This window comes from Anthonomus grandis, chromosome 8 (assembly GCF_022605725.1).
Source record: "Anthonomus grandis grandis chromosome 8, icAntGran1.3, whole genome shotgun sequence".
NCBI classification, from domain to species: Eukaryota; Metazoa; Arthropoda; class Insecta; order Coleoptera; family Curculionidae; genus Anthonomus; species Anthonomus grandis.
This window is the reverse complement of record NC_065553.1, coordinates 33,395,694-33,419,713: the sequence shown is the minus strand read 5'-3', so window position 1 is coordinate 33,419,713 and position 24,020 is coordinate 33,395,694. Positions and strand designations below refer to the sequence as shown.

At 35.0% G+C, this 24,020-nt stretch overlaps 2 protein-coding genes across 3 annotated transcripts in view; one reads left to right on the top strand and one right to left on the bottom strand.

Annotated features, from left to right (window-relative positions):
- Nucleotides 1-24,020, bottom strand: part of LOC126739042 (adenylate cyclase type 3) — a 1,002,544-nt gene that overhangs the window by 619,025 nt on the left and 359,499 nt on the right. The window lies entirely within an intron of this gene.
- Nucleotides 1-24,020, top strand: part of LOC126739058 (uncharacterized) — a 117,846-nt gene that overhangs the window by 24,941 nt on the left and 68,885 nt on the right. For both annotated transcript variants that reach the window (XM_050444580.1, XM_050444581.1), the window contains exons 10-11: nucleotides 10,883-10,900; nucleotides 11,106-11,120. In XM_050444580.1, the coding sequence (XP_050300537.1) occupies nucleotides 10,883-10,900; nucleotides 11,106-11,120 (33 nt within the window). The remainder of the gene's footprint in view (nucleotides 1-10,882; nucleotides 10,901-11,105; nucleotides 11,121-24,020) is intronic.

The following is a 24,020-nucleotide window of genomic DNA, read 5'->3' as shown; positions in this document are numbered from 1 at the left end:
CAATTACCAAATGCTCTTCCAAACTTAATGTGAATATCAGCTTGTTCTTGATACGTAAAATCCATGTTTGCTTTTTAAATTTACACAAAGAACCAAACTCAACAAAGGCAATGCCCTTCTTATTAATAATAAATAGTACAGTAGAACCTCGATTATCCGGGCCAGCCGGGACCGAGCCTTCGCCGGATAATCGAAAACACGGATAATCCAAAGACTCATTTTTATTTTTTTAATACATAATTTATTTAAACAAATACATGTGCCAGACGAAAAGAAACAACGTGATAAAACATAATGGAACAAAAAAAAATGTTTTATTACCTATTTAGACATAATGTATTTGCTATGTATAAACGTATGTATACATTATAAAAAATATTATGTAGGTTATACATATTATATGTATATACATACATATGTACATATATAAAAAAATCACTTAAAAAAATCATTAACTTTTGTTTGTTTTTGGGCCTCGTAACTACACCCTATAATTTCCTTCATTTTTCTAAGCTAAAGTACATGAATGTCATCAGTTACAGGCTGTTCTTCAAAATATTGAATAAGTATGTTTACTGCATCCCTTGCTTCTCGATGACTCGTCATAATGACGCAATCATTTTTATCAGAACTCTTATTCTCATCACTACTTTTGTCAGAACTTTCTGCAGAGCTCTTGTTATGTAGATAATCGTCATCTATGATCTGATACCCTGTTTCTTGGTGATCACATTCTATCCATTCTTGTATTTCTTTATTGTCTATTTCTTCTAAACCTTTGATTTGTGAGGCAATAGTTGCTATATTTCCGACGGACAGCTCACCTTTATTTAAGTGATTTTCATCTTCAGAATCGTCTTCATGTTCTAAAGTCATTATTTTATAAAATGATTTTTTAATGTGATCCACTTTCACATCACTCCAAGCACGAGCTACAGCATAAATTGCTTCTTTCAAATTTAGACGTTTCCAAAATCCCACAATGTCATCTTCTCCCAACAGTTGCAGCATGAGGTCTTTTCTGTATAGTCTCTTTATAGTCTCTATAACACCTTGGTCCATTGGCTGGGCAATAGATGTTACATTCGGAGGAAAATATGCTACGAACATGTTCCCATCTGTTGACTTTAGTTGCTCTACATCAGGATGCGATGGCGCATTATCCAGTAACAGTACAGCCTTTGGTGAAAGATTATTTTCTTTGAGATAAGCTCTAACTTGAGGTATAAATTTTTCGAAAAACCACTTTTTAAAAATTACTCGATCCATCCAAGCTGCCTTTTGATTATAATAATACACAGGCAATCTTTTTATATTTTAAAAAGCTCTAGGATTTTTAGATTTTCCAATGACGGCTAACCTAAGCTTATGGGTTCCTGAGGCATTAGCACAGCATAAAACTGTTAAACGGTCTTTGCTTACTTTGAAACCTAAAAAAAAATACAACTTTGAGAAATATTTTATACGTAAAAAAATATGTATGTAACGCTAACCTGGTGCACTAGTTTCTGAGGCTACAACAAGTGTCCTTCTCGGCATTGCTTTCCAATAGAGTCCAGTTTCATCTCCGTTGTACACCTGCTCAGGTTTTAGGTCATGCTCTATTATGAGATTTTCCAAATCATAGCAAAATTTTACCATAGCTACATCATTAGCACTTAATTTCTCCCCTTGCTTGCCACAGCTAATTCTCGTATTCCATGACGTTTTTTAAATCTGTAAAGCCAACAAGAAGATGCCGAGAAGTTGCCTTTAATTTTCAACTGCTTGTGAAACTTTTCAGCTTGCCTAGTACACATAGGTCCTGATATCGGAACCCCCACTGATCTTTTCTGCAAGAACCACTTGGTCATAGCATCATCAAGTTCTCGAAACGTAGACCCTTTTAGAGATTTCCTGTCAGAAATAGCTTTTGCACTATCCGCTTTTGCTACAAAGCTCTGTAACTGGGATTGTTTCTTCACAATGTGACGAACCGTTTGTTTTCCAATATTATATGTTTTAGCCAAAATAGCAACACTTATGTTATTTTCAGACTGTTTCAAAATTTCCATTTTTTGCTCAATAGTTAAAACATTGCGTTTACGCTTTTCATTAGCACCCGTACGATGCATTTTGTGCGCCTGTTTACGTTTAACTAATAAGCGATGAGCCGTAGTGTTGGGTTGCTATTTAGCAGTCTGCTACTTTTTCACTGCTATTTGGTTTAGTAGCAACTGCTATCTGCTATGAGTTTAAGAATCGCTGCTATTAAAATAGCAACTGAATTTTTTTAAGCAGGTACCTCGGCAACTGATTGTCTGGTGTCTCGTTGGTTGCAGCGGCACAGCGACAGCGGCACTAATATTTAGACTGCGACCTGCCACGAGTGGCGACACCCATCGGTTTTTTCACCCATTTTTTATCTTTATGGTGCTGCGTCGACGATGGCGTTATCGAAAGAAGTCGGCTTTTAATATTTTAAAAATTAAGGAATAAAAAAAAAAGCTTTTAGCGATGTTTCTTTGTCCACTCGGTCTGTTTATAGTTTATAATAATTGTTCCTTTTGCAAATTCGCTCATGGCTTTTTACAGTATTTTACAGTTTAAAGTTTACACAGTTTACAGCTATGTACGACATGTACGTATCGAATAAAACTCAAATAGCACCTGCTATTAAATAGCAGCTATTTTCGACTGCTATTTTTGATTCGCATTACCAAAAGCATTTGCTATACGAAAATAGCAGATTTGTCCCAACACTAATGAGCCGGTCGCCGGTCGCCAATACTCGCCAGTTGGCGAAAATAACAGGTAAAAACATAAACGAAGGATTCCCCGAAAGAAACTTGGGGATTCCCCGAGACCAGCGTTTGCACGGTTTCAGCATTCAGGCGGCGCCGGCGCTGTCAATCTCGAGCCGTCAGCCACGGATAATCCGCTGATTCCGGATGATTAACTTAAAATGCCGCACGGAGAATCCGCCGCCCGGATAACGAGCGCACGGATAATCGGGGTTCTACTGTAATTTGTAAAACACTCTATGAAACTAATTTTACTTTGACAAAGTAAATTGTATTTTACAATGACATTTATCAGTCATTTAAATGCCAAAAACCAAAAAACAACCGCCAACTTCGTTTTAAATGCGTATCCAGTAATTTTATTATGTATTAAACATACGCAATCAGAAAATTTTCAAAGTCGATTTTCTCGTAAATGGTACGCTCTATCGAATTGAACTAAGAGTACCTTTTTTACGTATAAGACTCTAAAATTTAATAATTTTCAAACAAAATCACAATAACCTAAAGAGTAAAAGAAAAAGGGATGTTTTACCCTTACCAACCCCCGCATGTGACGCACCTGAATAAAATTTAAAAAATTTGAATTTAGAATCTTATTCACAACGAAATGTTTATGCAGTACACCAATTTTCAAAATTTAATTCTAAAGGGTTTTAAAGTTATAGAGAAAAAATTCAAAGTCCTATTCAAAGGGGCGTAGCTCCCTTAGGAAGCAATTTCGACCCCTATTAATATGAACTTTTTGCCTTATTTTCATACAAGGATTACGCCCCTGAAAGGATGCCGCTTACTTTTGAATCACCCTGTATATCTGAAGCAGCCGCATTTGTCATTGGAACGAGTGTTAGAAATCTATCATGGACCCTAAAAAATATATTATTGTTATACATGTAAGAAATCTCTAATATTTCCCAAAAAAATTCACCTATTTTCATAAAAATATCTACCAACCATTGCCAAATATTTGGTGGTGCTTAAGTCAGTCGATTCGTCAATAATCAGCAAAAACTTTACAGTTCTTAAAATCCTGCATGTTTCTTCAAAACTGGATACGCCTATGACATTTTTTATCAATGACATTTTTTATCAATCAATTATTAGCTGTGGTCTTAGTTCGGCTGCATTTTATATTTTTTGCTATTTCCGAGTCCGTGCAAATGTTTTTAAAAGAGAAGGAATATGTTCGGTCAGCTTAAACGGTAAGTTATGCTCAGATATAAATGCCGAAATATATAAACCTGCTTTCTTGGTTGGTTCTGTCGTGTCCATTGTGGTTTTATTTTTGCCTTGAGCAATAAATGATGTTAATGTTGCCTGACTATAATTATAGTAGAATCAACCGCCCTACACTTTTTTCTATGCGCCTCACGATCTTGGTGCCTTACTAACTGTAATTTTCCTGAACTTACATTAATAATTTTATTACATATTGTACAATACCCCTCATTTTTATTTACACTAGGCACTAACCAGTTTTTAAACTCAATTTGCCATTCCTTCTTATACTGCTGGTTATATTTTCGCTTTTTAATATTTTTTGATGGGGTGCCTTTATTTTCTTCATCTGAACTACAACTAATTATTCAAGACTACATTGAAAATTCCTTGTACGAGGGTCAAGTAAAAAGTAAGGTTCCCACATTTTTTTCAGGTGTAAGACATTTTTTATTGAAATTGCGAATTACACTGAAAAGACATCTGAAAGCTTGGTCTCTTAGCTACTTTTCTACATAGTCGCCAAATTTTTCTACACATTTTTGCTGTCGAGAAATCCACTCTTGAAAACCTGCCTCTAAAACCTCCGCCGCCAACCCGTTGAGGTACGTGGTGACTGCATTCTGGACCTCTTCGTCCGTAGCGAAGCGTTGTCCACCCAGGTGTTGCTTCAATTTCGGGAACAAGTGGAAATTGCTCGGTGCAAGATCAGGGCTATAGGCAGCTTGCTCCACGATTTCCCAGCCAAATTGTTCGATTAAGGCTTTTGTGTTGCGAGAGACGTGTGGGCGCGCATTGTCGTGATGGAGCCTAACGCCCTTCGTGAGTCTTCCTCTCCGGCGATTTTGGATGGCTCTTCTGAGTTTCTTTAGTGTCTTGCAGTATTTTTCCGAATTTATGGTGGCCCAGTAGGCATGAAATCCACGAGAAGGACGCCTTTACGGTCCCAAAAAACCGTAGCCATCACTTTTCTTGCGGAGAGCGTCTGCTTGAATTTCTTCGGTCTGGGCGAATCGGAATGGCGCCATTGTTTGGACTGTTGTTTGGTTTCCGGCGTGACGTAATGGCACCACGTTTCATCTCCCGTTACAATAGAGTCCAAAAATTCTTCGGTATTCTCGGCACATTGCTGAAGAAACTCCCGAGCACACTTGACGCGGTTCTCTTTGTGGGTTTCTGAGAGCATATGCGGTACCCACCGCGCACACACCTTGCGATAACCGAGTTTTTCAGTCAAAATGTTGTCGATTGTTTTCTCTGAAACCTCAGGCACTTTTTCAGCCAGTTCCTGAAGCGTTGCTCGCCGATCCTCCTGGAGAAGACGCTCGATTTTTGCCACGACGTCGTCGGACACCGATGGCCTTCCACTTCTTGGCTCGTCGTGAATGTCTGTTCGTCCTCCGGAAAACTCCCTGCACCATTTACGGACGTGTTGCACACTGATGCAAGCTTCCCCATAAATTTCTGTTAACTGCCGATGAAATTCAACAGGCGGTAACTTCTTGGTGTTGAGAAAACGGATCACTGCCCGGATCTCGCACCTGGCGGTGACGGCGATTGCGGGCTCCATCTCGAACGGCTGTCAGGCCGGCACTAAGCGTCGTAGCAACTTCCCCGGCCGAACAGGGGGAACAGACGCACACGGCGGTGTTGCCATATTTCGCCTAGCAACACGCGCGGCGGAGCTACAGCGTTGGGAACCTTACTTTTTACTTGCCCCTCGTAATAAATTTACAAATAATCGCTTACCTCATTATTCTAAAAGTTCAGTTTTTTGTAGTGCTTATTAATAGATATATTATATTAAAGAAGGTCACTAATAACTTTGCACTAATCTCTGTTAACACATCGAATATCTCTAATTAAAATACAGTAAGTAAATAAACGGCATAAATCTAACTTAATTCGACAATATTAACAAGTGTCGACAAACACAGCAAACTAATGCTCTTGTGAATCCCCACTACAGTCACGGCCGACCAATCACTTATTGCATTTTCGACTTGTTACACGGGTTGTTTAAAATAAAGTTTGAATTTACATTCTTCGTTTTCCTATTAAAAAATTAGGAGTATACTTTTATATTTTGTATAGTTACTCATTTTTTAAGACTGTACAAAAAACGGTAGATATTTTATGTTTTGCGGTAGAGCGGTAGACAAAACGCTAAAACGGTAGATCTACCGCAAAAGCGGTAGATCTGGCACCACTGGTTGACTGAGAGGCCCCAAGGCCTGCTTGTATACGCAATACGAGATTTGCCGAGTAGCGCCGACTTAAATACGACTACTGTTTCAACTTACCCCGTGTTGCAACGTACCCCGGTCTCCCCTAAATTATGTAGGACGTCGTTTTAAGGGAGAATCAAAATCCTTTTTAAGAAATTCCGAAGAGCATTCTTTGGATGATAACCAAGTCTCTAATAACCTTTATGATGGGTATTCTTTTGCCCCAACCACTTGTAGCGCTCTCCTCTAAAAAGAGAGACCTTACTTACAATTTTGAGGTTTTAATAATGAACTGCTCCAACATGGGGCCCGTTACAGCTTCACGTCTTCAATGTCTGCAGCGGTTTTTTTCTTGTTGTAAAGTCAATGCAATTAAAGAGAAAACAACCAAGTTTGAATTTGATTAGCTGCGAGCGTGTCATCTTCTTTATGTGTGAGAAGTTAGATGCTATTACTGCTAGAGAGTGGCAAGAGCAGAAACCAAAAGACAGGTTGCCTACATTGATTGAGTTCAATTTATTCTTGAAAACTAAAGCTGAATTGTTCGAGACGCTTGAAGGCCAGTCAAAGAAAAGCAGGTTGGTTAATCGTTCAGAGAATAAAAGTAAGCATTTGAATTCTTTTCTTAATGTCACTTTAAGTTGTTTAATTTGTAAAAATCAGCATTCTATAATAAATTGCTCCAAATTTCTTAAACTATCAGTTTATGATAGGTATACAAAGGCCAAGCACCTTAGACTTTGCCTGAATTGTTTAAAACCCAATCACATGAGCAAAGATTGTCGATCTGGAAACTGTAGAAAATGTTCTACTAACCATCATACTTTACTTCATTATGATAAAAAACCTTTTAAAGAAAAGCAAGTTAACTTAAGTCAAGATTCAAATGTATCTCAAAATGCTATTGGTAATAGTGATGTAAGTGTAAACATGTCTTCTTTTTGTGTTGGTCAGCAAGACATGTTACTTTCCACTGCATTAATTCAGGTACTTGATTCACATGGTCAATCTATAACTGCTAGAGCTTTGCTTGACTCAGGCTCGCAATCAAATCTTATAACTGAAGATCTTTGTAATAAATTGAATATTTGTAAGCAAGAAATCAATATCTCAATTATTGGTATAAACCAGTTGGCTTCTTGCATAAGATATAAATGTAATATAGTGGTACAATCTCTTCATAATAACTTTAGTAAAAATATCTCTTGTCTGGTAGTGCCTAGAATTGTTGGTCATCTTCCTGGTAAAACCTTGGACGTTCTCAATTGCAGATTCCAAGACATTTAAAGTTAGCAGATCCCGGTTTTGCTACTTCTAGTAATATTGATCTTCTATTGGGAGTTGATTTATTTTATCAACTTTTGTGCATTGGTCAGTTTAGCTTAAGTGATACTCAACCTATTATGCAAAAAACACGGTTTGGTTGGATTATGTCAGGTTCTTGTACTGTTGGTCAAATAACGCAATCTTCAATTCATTGTGGGTTAAATATAAATTTGGATATTCAAAATCAGCTGGAGAAATTTTGGTCAATTGAGGAACCCCCAAATTCTTTAAAGCCTATACTTTCAAATGATGAAAAAGAATGTGAGGCTATGTTTGTTCAAACAATGAAAGGACGGCCGATTTGTCGTTCAAATTCCCTCTAAACAATGTCCATCTGTATAGGGAAATTTAAGTTGCTCCGCTAAAAGGCAGTTTTTTTCATTAGAAAGAAGATTGAATAAAAATCAACAAATGAAAGAACTGTATAGTGACTTCATGAAGGAATATGAGGCTATGGGTCATATGTCTGAATCAACAGAGCATTCTGGTGATATTTCTTACTTTTTACCTCATCATGGAGTAATAAACGAAAATAGTTCTACAACTCGTTTGCGTGTCGTTTTTAATGGTTCATCTCCCACAGATAATGGAATATCTCTTAATGATATTCAGTATACTGGTCCAAACATACAGGATGATTTATTGGAAATATTATTAAGGTTTAGAAGGCATAATATAGTCGTATGCGCCGATGTGGCAAAAATGTATCGCATGGTATTGGTTGATGAAAACCAAAGGAACCTGCAAAAAATTTACTGGAGAGTTAGTCCAGATGAAAAGCTAAAGGTTTATTCTCTCAATACTCTCACTTATGGAACCAATTCCGCCTCTTTTTTGGCCATAAGGTGCCTTAAACAGCTGGGTCTAGAGTTTGAAAATGAGTATCCCGAGGCTTGTAATGTAATTTTACATAGTTTTTTTGTAGACGATTTGCTCTTTGGGGCAGATACTGTTGCAGAAGCTGTAGATCTAAGTTCTCAGGTATCTAAAATATTGTTAACTGGCTGTTTTTGTCTTAGGAAATAGGTATCAAATTCACCTGAAGTTATTAGTCAAATCGTTGGAGATGTCTCAAACAGTGTTCTTAATACTCGTGACATACATTTTAGTGATGAGAATAAAACTCTTGGTTTGTATTGGTCATTTAAAAATGATAATCTTATGTATCATATTTCCTTAATTGATAATGAAAATTATAGTAAAAGGACAATCCTTTCATCTATTGCTAAAATATATGATCCATTAGGATTACTTTGCCCATGCATAATTATTGCAAAGATGATTTTGCAAAAATTGTGGAGTACAAAGATTGGTTGGGATGAAACTTTACCCTCAAATATTTATAGTCTTTGGCATAAATTAAAACAAGAATTGGTAGTTCTAAATAACTTGAAGATCCCGCGAAAAATGCTTTGTTCTGATTCTGATGTTGTGGAATTACATGGGTTCTGTGACAGTTCTGTTGAAGCTTATGGTGCTTGTCTCTATATTAAGAGCTCAAGCAAAAGTGGTCAAACGCAAATTTCCCTAGTATTCGCTAAGGCTAAGGTAGCTCCTCTAAAAGTGATAACACTTCCTCGACTGGAATTAAGTGGTGCATTGGTTCTTGCGCAATTGGTCAGCACTTTCAAAAGATCAGTAAATGTAATTATTGACAAAACATAACTAGGGACTCATTCATCAGTCGTCTTAGGCTGGATTTCTCAGTCACCTCATAATCTACAAACATTCGTTGGAAATCGTGTATCCCAAATACAATCATTGACTTCAATTCATAATTGGCATCATGTCTCATCAAGGGACAATCCTGCGAATATATTATCCAGGGGATGTTATCCTCAGTCATTGATCATTAATGAAATGTGGTGGAATGGTCCTCATTGGCTGATTAATGATTGCTCAGAATGGCCCAAATCAATTATCGAAATTGAAGTTTTGCCTGAATTAAAGAAAAACATTCACACTTGCCAGGTCATTCCTGAATATTTTCCAATGAAAAGATTTTCTAGATTTTTTCGCGACTGGACGCAGACGAGACTGAGAGGCGACTGACTCAAAGGCGCCGCGCGGGTGGTGGTTATTTATATCTTTGTTTTGGTTCCGATTTTGGGATGATTCTAGAACTGCGCAGAACTCGTTGCGCCGTAAAGTAAAATCCGGAATCGCTCCCGTTTCAATTCTGCATGGTATGGAACCCGAACGCTTGACGCACTGACAGTAAACAGCTGATTCTGATTGTTTATTTACTAAACACAACTTGTTTTGAAATTTTGAATATTGCTTATTGCTTTGGTTTTGGACCTTTTTAAAACTTTTTGAAACATTAGAACTGGAATAAAAATGTCAATAGATTTAAAAAAAAATCAATAGATAATTCTTAGGTTAAGTGAAATCTATCTACAAGAAAAACAATAAACATTAACAAAGCATAAAAAATAACTTATTTACTTCTTCTTCTTCTTCCTCTTCTTCTTCTTCAAATTTGGTGAAGTCGAGTAAAATTGTAAGGATATATTTTTTGCGCATGTGCGAACTGCCTGATTCTGAATTGATCCCTACTCTCGAGCAGGGATTTTTGGACGATTCTAGGACAATTCTGAACCGGTCCAAAAAAAAACCAAAACACCAAACTTTCAATTCGGAATCAATTCTAATTTAACCAAAACGCATAAAACAATCTGCGCATGTGCAAAACAATTCTAGGACGATTCTAACAGGAACCAAAACAAAGCTTATATAACATCAAAAAGCCGTTAGTATAAAAGCGACGTTGCCGCTGACTAAAATTATTTCAAATTGTGCTGAATTTAGTTTTTATCTGTTGTAGAATTACAACACTTTATAGGGAAAAAACTTTGTATGAGAAGCTGTCAAGCCAAGAATAATAGATCACACACATGAGTCACTTCTCAGTTCCATTTCGTCGAGCAGTCCTAGTCTTGATAAATATATCGTTGCCTTTAATTTCCACACACATCCGTCGTCACTGTGTCAGTCTCGTTTAATTCAGTTATAATTTGAATATTTACCTGTTTTGAATGGAGTCGTCTCACACAAGATTTGTTTCCGATATTAATATTTAGTAACAAGAGGCTATAAGAGATATACGACTTATAGTAAAATAAGGCCAATGTTTTCAGTTCGAGTCGGATCTTATAACTAATTGGGACTGAAATGTAAACAAGCAATAAAAAATTTATTAATTTATTAGAGTAAAACGAGATTAAATTAAGTCCTGACTGATGTGTGTTAATATTCCTTTATTTTAACTATAATTTTCTTATATTTCTTTAATATATTTACTAATTAACATGTTTTTGATTTTAGGTATCCAGCGGGTTGCAAGTAAGTAACGAAAAATATTTTGAACTTCTCTCAACTCAATACTTGTCGAGTTTTCTCAATATTTTTTATAACAAGGACAATTCTCGCATACTAAATTAGGCTTACTTAAGCAACTAATATTTTAAAATCATTCACACTGAGTATTTATACGAATTCGGTTTACATTTAGTTGTAACACATTTTTAATACTATATTTTTTTTACAGATTACCTGAATGTGGGTAAGTAATTAACAAAATGTTGCAAATATTTATACTGGTTGGGAAATCGATCATTACGCATAGAAAGGTGCTTAACTCTTTGAGGTACGGGAATTTCGCTTAAGAATCCCAGCAGTACGAGAAAAATCATTTCTAAAAATACACGAATTGTGATTTATTTCTTTTAATTAAATAAGTTTGGATGCATATTTACATAAAAAATAATATATATATATACAGGGTGTCCCAAAATTAGTGGACGAAACGCGAACCCTGTATTCTTTGGTCAAATATAAGCTCACTTTTTCCCATAAACATATATCGGCAAACGCCCCCCAAGGGAGCTACGCCCCTTCTAAAGGGGGCACCTGAAGATGGTTTTTTACACTTATTTTCGAAACGGGTAAATATAAAAATTTTAAATTTTGGTATTCTCCCAATTTTGATATGCTGAATTTAGTTGTCATTTCATAATTTTCATTATTTAGTCAAGTGCGTATCATTTAGGGGGTGAGCCTAAAAAAATACTTAAAAAGAAATTGTTTGCAAAGTTTTTGTTTTTTTTTTCTTTAAATATTAAAAATTTAAAGCTTTTTACGTAAAAAAGTACCTTTTGGTCAATAACGCTAGGAATTACCATTTTCGAGAAAAACGCATTTAAAAATAACGCTGCATAGTATTATTAATAACAATTTTTATTAAAACTCAATAGCACGCTTCAAAAGTAAATTGACAAATAAAATTGCAAACAGATAAAAATACTAATTTATTTGAGGCAAATGTTCAAACAAGTTTCCGTTTTCCTGAATGCATAACCTGGATTTTTTTTTGAATGTTTTGGGTAGATCTAAGAATTTCAAGTCGGTTTTCTCTTATTTGGCCTGCAGCTACGAGAATTCGCCTCTGAAGCTCTTCTGGAGTATCAATTTCGGTGGCATAAATAATATTGCATATATTACCCCAAAGATAATAATCCAGAGGATTAAGGTCGGGCGATCGTACAGGCCAGTTTATTGGACCACCTCGAGGCCAAGATGGATAGGCATCCATCTGCCTGTAAAATTATTGTCCAGCCAGTTTCTCACCTGTCGGCTGTAATGAGCTGGTGCCGCATCGTGCTGAAAAATCATCTCCAGGCGAGTTTCTATGGGAACATCGTCCAGTACATCTCTGAGATTGTTTTGAAGAAAATTTAAATAATGATGACCAGTTAACCTGTGTGGCAAAATAATTGGGCCTATCAATTTATCTCCTATCGAACCCGCCCATAGGTTAAAGGAAAATCTATGCTGAAAGTTAGTTCGTCGAACTACTCTCGGATTCTCGATGCTCCAAAAATGAGTATTACGGCTGTTAAAGCCCTTACTCCTAGAAAAAGTTGCCTCATCTGACTACAAAATTTTTTGACGAAGATTTGGGTGATTTAAAATACAATGACAAAAGTCTACTCGAGCTGGAAAATCTTCTTCTTCTAACTCCTGAACCTTTTTATAATGGAAATTATGGTATCCTAACATCTTAGTCATTCTTCCAATCTGAAATTATTTTTAAATATTTTAAATTGCATAGGAAATAAGCCTAAACCTTAGTAAGCCACTAAACATTCCAGTTAGTCGTCAAAAGGATTTGTTTTGGGGTGTTTGCTGTTTGTGATAAGACTTATCCAAGTAAATAAAGTAAATAATAATAATAATAGTAATTAGAGTATTTTGAAATGAATTTAATGCGTTCCGACGATAACAATTAATAACAACACTATTTATACCAATCTCAATTTTCAGTTATAAGTACTTTAAATTAAATTTTTTGGATAACAAATTAGGTACTTAATTATTTATTTATCATATTTAATTTTACTTACATTTGACTTTGAGATATTGGTAATCTCTTCTAAGGTTCTCAATAATATTTGAGGGTTTTCTTCAATTAAATTCAGTACTTCCCCATAACCATCATTTGCAATTGGCCTTCCTTGCCCTCGAGCACGTTCGAAAGATCCATATTCAAGTAAATTTCTATGAATTTCGACAAAAACTTTCCAATGTGCAAGCCTTCTTGCCGGAAACCTCCGCCGATACTCTCGTGCAGCGGCATGTGCGTTTCCATTGCAAAACCCATACATAAAATGAATATCTCATTTTTCACGGGTCGAAAAGTCTTCCATAGTTAAAAAGATATTAACAATTTGAATGCAAAATGACAACAAATCAATTACAACAAATGGTAATGTCATTATGCAGTGTGTCAATTTTTTCCAAATCCTGCTACTTAGTTTTCATAAAAATTGGTAGTGAAAATAATACTATGCAGCGTTATTTTTAAATGCGTTTTTCTCGAAAATGGTAACTCGTAGAGTTATTGACCAAGAGGTACTTTTTTACGTAAAAAACTTCAATTTTTAAAATTTAAAGAAAAAAAAAACAAAAACTTTGCACACAATTTTTTTTAGGTATTTTTTTAGGCTCACCCCCTAAATGATACGCACCTGACTAAATAATGAAAATTATGAAATGACAACTAAATTCAGCATATCAAAATTGGAAGAATACCAAAATTTAAAATTTTTATATTTACCCGTTTCGAAAATAAGTGGAAAAAACTATCTTCAGGTGCCCCTTTTAAAAGGGGCGTAGCTCCCTTGGGGGGCGTTTGTCGATATATGTTTATAGGAAAAAGTGAGGTTATTTTTGACCAAAGAATACAGGGTTTGCGTTTCGTCCACTAACTTTGGGACACCCTGTATATATATATATATATATATATATACACTCGCCGACGCAAAATTCCGCCACCCTGAAATATTGGCCAAGTTTGATGTTTTATAATTTTTTTATTTTTTATCAGATTCTCACGATTTTGCCGAACTGTTGTTTTTTCTCGTAATTTCAAAAGACCCTGTAGGAAAATTAAGGCGAATAATTCTGTTTACCTACTGTTCCTTGTCTATGATCATCTTTGATATATTCTAAACATTTCGATTTTTGATTCATTCCATTATCTCATTTCTGCTGCGAGCTGCAATTTTTTTATTAAAACGCTGATTTGAAGCGTATTTTTATTAGGAGAAACAAACACTAGGTATATCATAAAGTTAATTAAAAAAAAACAATTTTAATAGCGTGTATTTCCTCCTCTTGCAGCAATAACTGCTTGCAGTCTTCGCGGCATCGAATGAATAAGGTTCCTTATTCTTTCTTGAGGAATAGCCTCATATTCTTCGATCAGCGCTAGTCTTAAGTCTTGCAAGGTTTGTGGTTGTACAGGACGACGACGAACGGCCCTTTTAAGTTGATCCCAAAGATGTTCTATTGGGTTGAGATCAGGGCTACATGCGAGCCAGTCCAATCTTGGGAGTCCAACTTCATCCAGATATTCGCTCACTACATGTGCAACGTGAGGTCTAGCATTATCATGCATTAATGTAAATTGGTTCCCAATGAATGGAGCAAATGGGACAACAACTTCTTGAAGGATTTCCTTAATGTAACGGTGGGCGGTTAGAGCTCCATTTTCAATAAATACAAGATTGATGCGTGCTTTGGTAGAAATACCCGCCCAAATTATGACTGAACCGCCACGATATGAGATTTGTTCTGAAATGGTGCAGTCAGCATATCTTTCATTTCTACGTCTGTATACTCGCTCACGTTCATCCGGCGTCCTTAAACAAACCCTGGATTCATCTGTGAATAGTACGTTTGCCCACTCAAAATGCGATCTTGCAAACCTCAGTCGGTGTTGTCGATGCCGAGGAAGTAATTGTGGACATCTTGCTGGCCTTTGTGAATAAAGTCCAGCTTCTGCTAATCTTCTACGTATCGTTCTTTCACTTACACTTACTCCATGAAATATTCGCAAGTCATATTTTAGACACATAGCAGTAGATCTTTGATCCCTTAAAGAACTAATGGTGACAAAGTGATCACGAGCTGCAGTGGTCATTCTCCTTCTGCCAGAGCCTTGTCGTCTAGTAAAAATTCCCGTCTGTAAATACCTATTCCAGGCATCTCGAACTGTAGACCGCGGAAATCTCAGAGTACGGGCGACATAACTTTTGCTACGGCCATCCTCTATTAACGCAACAATTCTACCCACGCCTGTTGGAGTTAATACCATATTGACACACAACAAATTATAATAGTGACACTGTCAAACTAAATGTCACATTTATTGCGTCCTTAGCCAACGTCGATAATTTTTAACCGAAAACTTGATATTAATTATCTAAAAATAATCTTCAAATTAGCGTTTTAATAAAAATTGCAGCTCGCAGCAGAAATGAGATAATGGAATGAATCAAAAATCGAAATGTTTAGAATACATCAAAGATTACAAGGAACAGTATGTAAACAGAATTATCCACCTTAATTTTCCTACAGGGTCTTTTGAAATTACAAGAAAAAACAACAGTTTGTTTTACTCTTGTATATTATAGCCTAATCGAAAAATGCTACTTTACAAAATGATTTTAAAAAATCACAATCGGCAAAATCGTGAGAATCTGATAAAAAATAAAAAATTTATAAAACATCTAACTTGGCCAATATTTCAGGGTGGCGGAATTTTGTGCCAGCGAGTATATATTGCAAAAGAACGCACATTTAGCCACAAGTTCCAAGTGGAACAACAGTATTCATGTTATATGATGGCTCTTATCTTACAGCCACCTATACACTTGTATCTCAAACAAATTAGAAAAACTCATTGGTTCACCTAATTATCTAAAAAGTTATATCTAACTCTCTATAATTTAGATATCTGCTTAATCAATCATTTTAATATATGTGCTTATAAGTACTAGAAATTAACTTCTGGCATGATAAGATTGAAAACGGGATTTTGTTTTTCCTAAGCACAAAGGCACTTGGCACACCCTACAATGCCACTTGGTATGAATCTTTTTTTTTAGCTACAGTAAGCGCATTTTCTACGAGTAGTTCTCATTAAGAACTAATGAATGGCCACTGATAATAATTCCGCCGACTTGGCATTTTTATCTAACTTTTGTACCAATATTTTGGTAACTAAGTCTTCTGGTACTTGTCGTCGAAAATCCTTAAAAGAAATTTTGGCATTTTCTTTATGGAATAGCTTATACAGATCGTGTTATCGTGAGCTACGTATTACCCAAAATAATGGCAATACCGCTTGGTTGCGGCTTGCAGGCGGCGGAATTTTTCGTTTTTATTTTTTAAACCGGGAGTCAGCAGACCTCACTTTGCTGTGTTACTGCACGTGGCATTAATAATTTTTGAGCGATATTTTCGCGTTTTTTTCACTATGGCTGTTTATACCCCTTCCGAAACAGTTCAACTAATTAAATGGTTTTATGGAGGCAATTCGACAGTACAATGTAGAGATTTGTTTTCAGTGACATTTGAGAATAGACCGATTCCTTGTGCAAAAACGGTTTTAAATGTGGTTACATATTTTGAGACATTTTTTTGTCTTCAAGATTGTAAAAAATGCCACACAAAACGTCAAGAACCACCTGTTAAGAAATGGGAAGAAATGGTTTGCAGTACCCTAGAATTTGATTCGACACGGTCCACTAGAAGTGTTGGAGAGGAACTGGGAATGAGCAATAAAACTGTTGCTCGTATTTGGAAAAAATATGGGTACAAATCTTTTAAGTATTCAAAAACTCAGGAAATATTTCCTGAAGACCAGTGGCGAAGAATGGAATTTTGTGAAACCATGATGGAAAATGCAAATGAAAACGAATATTTTTTTAAAAATATTTTGTTTTCTGATGAATCTTCTTTTCCATTACATAGCAAACACAATCCTTCTATTGTTCGTTATTGGTCTCAGGAAAACGAGCACAGAAGTTTTCAGTTTCATACCCAGTATCCTCAGAAATTGAATGTTTGGGCAGGTATTTTGGGCGACAATGTTATAGGACCATTTTTTATTGATGGCACTTTAAACGCCCAAAAGTACCTTGAGTTGCTACAAAACCTTCCTGCCATTCAGATCCTACCTGATGTAGACCTGAGATCGGTTTAGTTTCAGCAAGATGGCTGTCCTGCTCATAACGCGGCTAGGGTTAAAGAATTTTTAACAAATACTTTTTCTAACCGCCTTATTAGTGGGACTGGCGATATTAAATGGCCTCCTAGATCTCCAGATTTGTCTCCAAATAACTTTTATCTGTGGGGTTACCTTAAGCAGACCATGTTGTAAATTATGATTTAAGTAATTATGATTTAAGACATAGGGTTAAAATGAAACAACCTCCTTAGGGTTAAGTAGGATCTATAATAAAATATCAAAAAGCTACATCCAAGGATCGTTGAACTTCCCGTTGACCTGGTTTATGATAATGCTTACTAGACATTATAATGTTTTGCTATATAGAATTAATTAATGTATTATTACAATATAGTAGATTCCTATTTACACAATATTTGTTATACTGGGTGATACTTCCATACTACACCTCCCCGGGAAATTTAAAGAATTTACATATTTCTTTTAAATTGAAAATTCCGGATATATATACTATAAAAGTAACAACTCTTCTTAACACATTCCTAAAATTATATACATACATTCAATTAATATCCAGTAATTTTGAAAATTTTTACCTAAATAACCCCTCTTTTCCATTTTTTTTTCACAAAACCTTAACTAATAATACACCAAACTAGTAAATTAATTAATTATTACCCAACTATGCGCAGGGCCCTTTATGCACTAATTACTTACTTATGATATAATTTAGTTTTATTTTTATGGATTAGAATCTCTTTATTTTCTTTTACAATTTTTACATTAGGAGATTCATCCTGAACGACTACATACGGCCCCAGGAAACAAGGACTGGCAATTTTATTACCATTATATTCATTTTTAACGAGAATTAAATCTCCTTTCTTATATTCAATGGGATTTATATTTTTATCCTAAGATATTTTTCTTTTTTCTTTTGAAAGTAAAATATTATTTTTTGCGTCATCATGAGCTTTCTGTAACCTGTATTTCAATTCAATTGGATAACTATCAAAATTGTAAATAGGTTCCACGATATTTTTTAAATTACTTGGTATCTGACATTTTTTCCCAAAAACAAGCTCAAAAGGAGTATATTTAGTTTCAGTGTGAACTGCCGTATTATACGCAAAACACCAGTACGGAATCCATGAACTCCAAGCTGTGACATGGTTTTCTGACTGAATTCTTAAATATGCTCCTAAAGCCTTGTGTGAATTTTCCAATGACCCTATGCTTTCGTGATGGTATGCGGTGGAATGAACTTGTTCTATTTTTAAATTTTTGCAAACTTCACTCATTGTAGAAGAAATAAATTCAGATCCCCTATCAGTTGCAATTTCCTGCGGAATTCCATATCTTAAGATAAAATTTTCCACAAATGCCTTTGCAACTGACACAGCATCTTTATTTTTTAATGGATATGCTTCCACGAATTTTGTTAATTCACACTGCAGGGTAAGAATATAGGAAAAATCATTGATATCTGTAGGTAGCGGTCCTACAATGTCTAGATACATTTTTTGAAACGAAGAACTGGCTGTGGTAGTAATCACCATTGGCTGTTTTGTATAATGATTTGAATATTTTTGTTTTTGACACATACCACATCTTTTTACAAATGCCTTAACATTATTATACAAATTTGGCCAAAATTAATACTTTTTTATATTATTTGTCATTCTATTTATACCTGCGTGTCCACTGGTTGGAGGTAAATGAAAATCCTTTAAAATAACTCTTTTTTCATCATTGTCCACTACTTTGATAATTCCTTTTAAAATATTTATTCGAGGCCCCTGATAACTAATATTATTTTTTATTTCTTTCCCTATACATTCAATTAATTCTGCAGATTTTTCGTTTTTTAAAATATACAATTCTTTTATGTCAGCTCTCTTACTAATATCGGTCAAGTTTCTCAGCATTCTCTCTCGCGTCAATGTTGATCGAGAATTTTGACTTAAATATACAGTAAGATGTAGTGGTACATAATAAAAATTTCCTGATTGTTCAGTTATAATTTTTGACAAAGACAATTTTATTTTTGATGAGTCTATCAGGACTAACTCAGTGCAATTTTTTGGTTGTCTAAGGACTTCCACAATGTTTGGTTGATCAGGCCAAGCACTATGACTATCCTTATCCAACTTTCCATCTTCGTGCTATTCGTTTACACTGATTTCTAGTCATAACAGCAATCATGTCATTGTTCATAGTTTTTAACTCATTGGATGTTAGAATAATTCGAGATAATGCATCCGCTGTAACATTTTCACTCCCTTTTACATACTCTACATAAAAATCGTAATCTTTAAGATCTAAGCGAAATTTTATTAAACGACTAGATGGGTCTGTAAGGCTAAATAAGTATAACAAGGATTTATGGTCTATCACTATTTTAAATCGGCGTCCGTATAAGTATGGGCGAAAATATTTTACAGCCTAATAAATAGCTAAAAGTTCTTTGTGAATAGTTGGATAATTTATTTCGGCCTTATTTAAACTCCTGCTTGAATATGCTACTGGTTTATTATTTTTGTTCGAAAGCACTGCTCCAATAGCAAATTGTGAAGCATCTGTTTAAAGTATAAATTCATTCGTGTCCGTAAAATCTGGATACTCCAACACTGGATATTGAACCATTGCTTTCTTTAAAATTTCAAACGCACTATTACACTCATCTGTCCATTCAAACCTCGCATACTTTCTACATAACTTATTTAGGAATTTTCCCATCTCTCGGTTGCGCAATCACACCTGCTACAAACAGGGAGTGTTTGTAGCAGGGACACAATTCACTAGGCAACACTACACATTCTTCAACCAACCCTGTCTCGATGTATTGAATACTTTCACATCTTGGAAGTAAGGTCATACTTTTATTGCTACTAGCATTTAGGTCTAATGCAATTTTATTTTCATTATTAAACAGTGATAATGTATTTTTCTCATAATTTAAATTAGCTTTTACTTTTTTAAAAAATTTCTACCAATTATTCCATTGGTTTCACATTTCAATGATTCAAAAACATAAAATTACTCTCAAATATCCTAATGAAACTAAATTACCCCCTATGCCTTTAATTTCAAGACATTCTTTGTGCAACGGAATTCTAGAGTCTAAATATTTTCATTTAAGTGCACACAATGATGCTCCTGTATCTATTAAAAATCCTAATTTCTTACTATTTATATGAAAGAAAACTGAACTTGAGTAATTTGTTGAATAAGTAAAAATATTATTATCGTTAGGGACGAAAAAGACATTCTGATTATTCATCATATCTGATGCTCCCTGATCTGCGTCAATCTCATTATCAACATCGACATAATTTATTTGTCTTTGCGAATTTCCACGAAACCCTCGAGAAAACGAACGTCCTCGGTAACCTCTCTGAAAACGCTGACCAGGTAGACTCGTATTACCTCGGCGACGATTATTATAATGAAAATTCGGATTAGCATTTTTATTAAAATTTCTAGAATTACAATTGTTATGTGTGTATCCATTAAAATTATTGCTTCTAAAAAATCTTCCTGTAGGTGGTAATCTATTACCGCCTCTGGCAAAACCTCTATTATGCCTTTGAGATAAATTGAAAATTTGTTGATTTTGATAAGAAATTTCTTCATCTTGTGCCGCTCTTGGCATCTTTTAAAAACGTAAAATTTCTGGCTAATATGATTGTGCTAAGCTTTTGATTTCTAAGCCCGTTTGTAAACTGTTTTACAGCTGTTTTTTCATTTAAAGGTTTCAAAACGTCAAAAGTATTAGAATCACCCTCTGCCTGAGAAATTGTCAAATTTACAAAAATATCTTCGAGCTCTTTGCCAAAGTCAGAAATAGATTTATCTCCTTGTTTAGTGGCAAATAATTTAATCTGAAGGGCAGTATCGGATTTTTTAGTTAAAAGGTGTGTTCTTATGTCCCTTATTAGAGCCTCAACAGAACTATAACTAGTGTTTAAACGTAATTTTGCGCTACAAGAAATTCTTGTTTTCAAAATAAAACTTATTAACAAAGTCTTTCCCTCATCATTAAATATATCATCATTAATCATAGAACTGTAAAATTCCGCAGTTTCACATAACTTATTGGTAATTTATTGGTAATTTATTGGTAATTTACAAGCATGAATTTAGTAGGCCAACAAATTTAGAGGAGTTGCGAAATAAAATTGTCGAAGGTGCCAATTCCATTTTACCTGAAACTCTTTTGGAGGTGCGAAATAGCTTTTACGATAGGTTAAGTTTTTGTTAAGCGAAAGAAGGCGGTTTATTTAAGCCTTTTATTTAAAAAATGATATGTTGTTAAGTTTGTTTATTAGAGTTTTATTTTTGATTTTTTATTATATTTTTATTTTTTATTAGAATAACGCTTTAATTTTCATTATGCAAAACACAGCATATTAAACATTTTAAGATTACAATTCTATGCGGGCTTTACACATTGTCATGTCTGTAAAACCCGCATTAGACTAAATATTTTTAAAATGCCTGGATTTTCGCGTAATATTTTGGGACATTTTGTCGCCAAACGACGCAACTCCCACGAAAGTCAGATGTTTACTAATCCCGTCCTCGGGCCGGCCGTGGCGGTGCTCTGTCGCAGGCACTCGTACACGCGCGACGTTGCAAAATTTCGCCTCTATGCGGGTTCCTATAAGTAACGAACGAAAACACGATCTGTATCGTATTAATGTATCTGTATCCAAAAACAAGAAAAAAATACGAGGCCACCACTTGTGGTGTTCTCGATGAACCCCATAACATGAGCGCATTTGGTCAAATTTATCAACGAAATTTATGTTTATATTATAGTCACTAAGTACTAACGAACAAGGAATTTGAACTGAAGTGCCATTCTTTTCTTTTCTTTTTAATTCTGTAACAATTGAAGGGTCGTGATAATTAGACAACATATGCACGGATCTCTTATCACGCCATTTCAGAGCGTCAATCCACTATAGCTTCTGTGCCAGTCACAACTAAAACGGGGGGAACTTTTTAGTTACTTATCAATTTTGAAATGGGGCAAATTTTTTCTCGACCCATTTACTGTTCCACAAGCATAACGTATCGGATCTAAAAGATCCTCTATTAGCTTTACAGATGAGAAAAAATTGTCAAAATATATTCTGTGCCTTTTATTTGTAAATAGAGCAGCTAAACTCTTAACAACTCAGGCGCTTAAACTTTTTTCTGTTTCATCTCCAGTCTTTCCTGTGTAAAGATCAACATTTCAGCAATAACCTATTTCATTCGCTAAAACCCAAACTTTGTAACCCCTTTTTATGGTTTTTGTTGGTAAATACTGCTTGAGCGAGGATCGTCCCTTGAATTTTATCATTGATTCGTCGCCAGCTATATTCTGATAAGGCTGCAGGCATGACTGAAAATTGGATTTGAGATGATCAAGAAAGGGTCGCACCTTATAAAGTTTATCAAAATTAGTAGACATACACACTGTCATTGTACTGTTATAATTCAGGTGGAGGTTAGAAAAAAACTAACCAAATCTATGAACTCTTATTAGTTTGCTTGTTGAATGTCCTCCCTCTCTTTATTTTTTGAACGGATCAATTCAAAATATTGAAACTTGAGGTAATGCAATTGACGAATAAATACTATGTTTTAAAGCAAAATTGACTGCTAGGCGCCCTCTTGAAAAAAAAGTTAAATGGAAACGGTGGTCTTATGGCACATCATTTTGAAGCTCCTCACGAGTACTTTATAACCCTAGAATATAAATCCAATATCTTTACCTACTACAAAATGATGGTACATTTAATAATTACCTGAATACATAGACATTTAATTTGATATATCGAATAAATACATTGAGTACAATTGAGAAGATGCTGGAAATTTCACACTGAACATTTTCAAATACACTAACATCGATATATTTACAAATATTCGTTATTTTCTGTCGTAAATCCGATACTGAAGCAGGTTTAGGTTTGTACACCTTTTGCTTTAAATAACCCCATAAAAAAAAAGTCTAGAGGTGTCAAATCTAGCGAGCGAGCTGGCCATTCCATTGGTCCTCGACGGCCAATCCAACCACCGGGGAAATTGTTATCTAAATAGTTCCGAATTTGTCTGAAGCAGTGTGGTGGAGCTCCATCCTGCTGGAATACAATATCCATATCGAATTCATTAGGATTCGTTTCGACAGTTTCGATGATTAGAGGGTCAACAGTATTTTTCAGCATATCCAAATACGGTTCTCCTGTTAAATTTTGTTCGATGAATAGAGGCCTCACAATATGTAGTAGGTAAAGATATTAAATTTTTATTCTAGGGTAATAAAGTACTCGTTAGGAGCTTCAAAATGATGTGCCACAAGACCACCCTTTCCATTTAATTTTTTTTCTTAGATAGCGTCCAGCAGCCATCTTGAAATTTTTATCTATCAATTTTGCTTTAAAACATAGTATTCATCCATCAATTACATTACCTCAAGTTAATATTTTGAATGAATCCGTTCAAAAAATAAAGAGGGGGGAGAGGACATTAAAGATACTAAAGCACTGTATAAGGATCATGAAGGTCCGGCGTAGAACTCCACTGATCTCGGTACCTTGGGTAATTTTTATGCCCATAAGAACATTTACCTAAAAGGGTCTTCAGTTCGTCAATATTTGTTGGAGTATATGCTTCACCCTTGACTTGAAATGTTTGCTGTGCATACAAATTGGTTTGAAACACAATATCATTCATAAGTTCATCGGTAAAAAAGAGATTTAATGATTCATAAGAGCTTAAGCTTTGAATAAAATTTGCTAGATCAAATTCAACATTGAATAGACCCAGGAGTCTTTATATTTTAAAGGCATTTATTCCAAGTCAGTGTTTTCATCTCTTTACTAGAGCATATAGTGGCACTGTATCTTCTGCATCCTATTTACCGGAAGACCA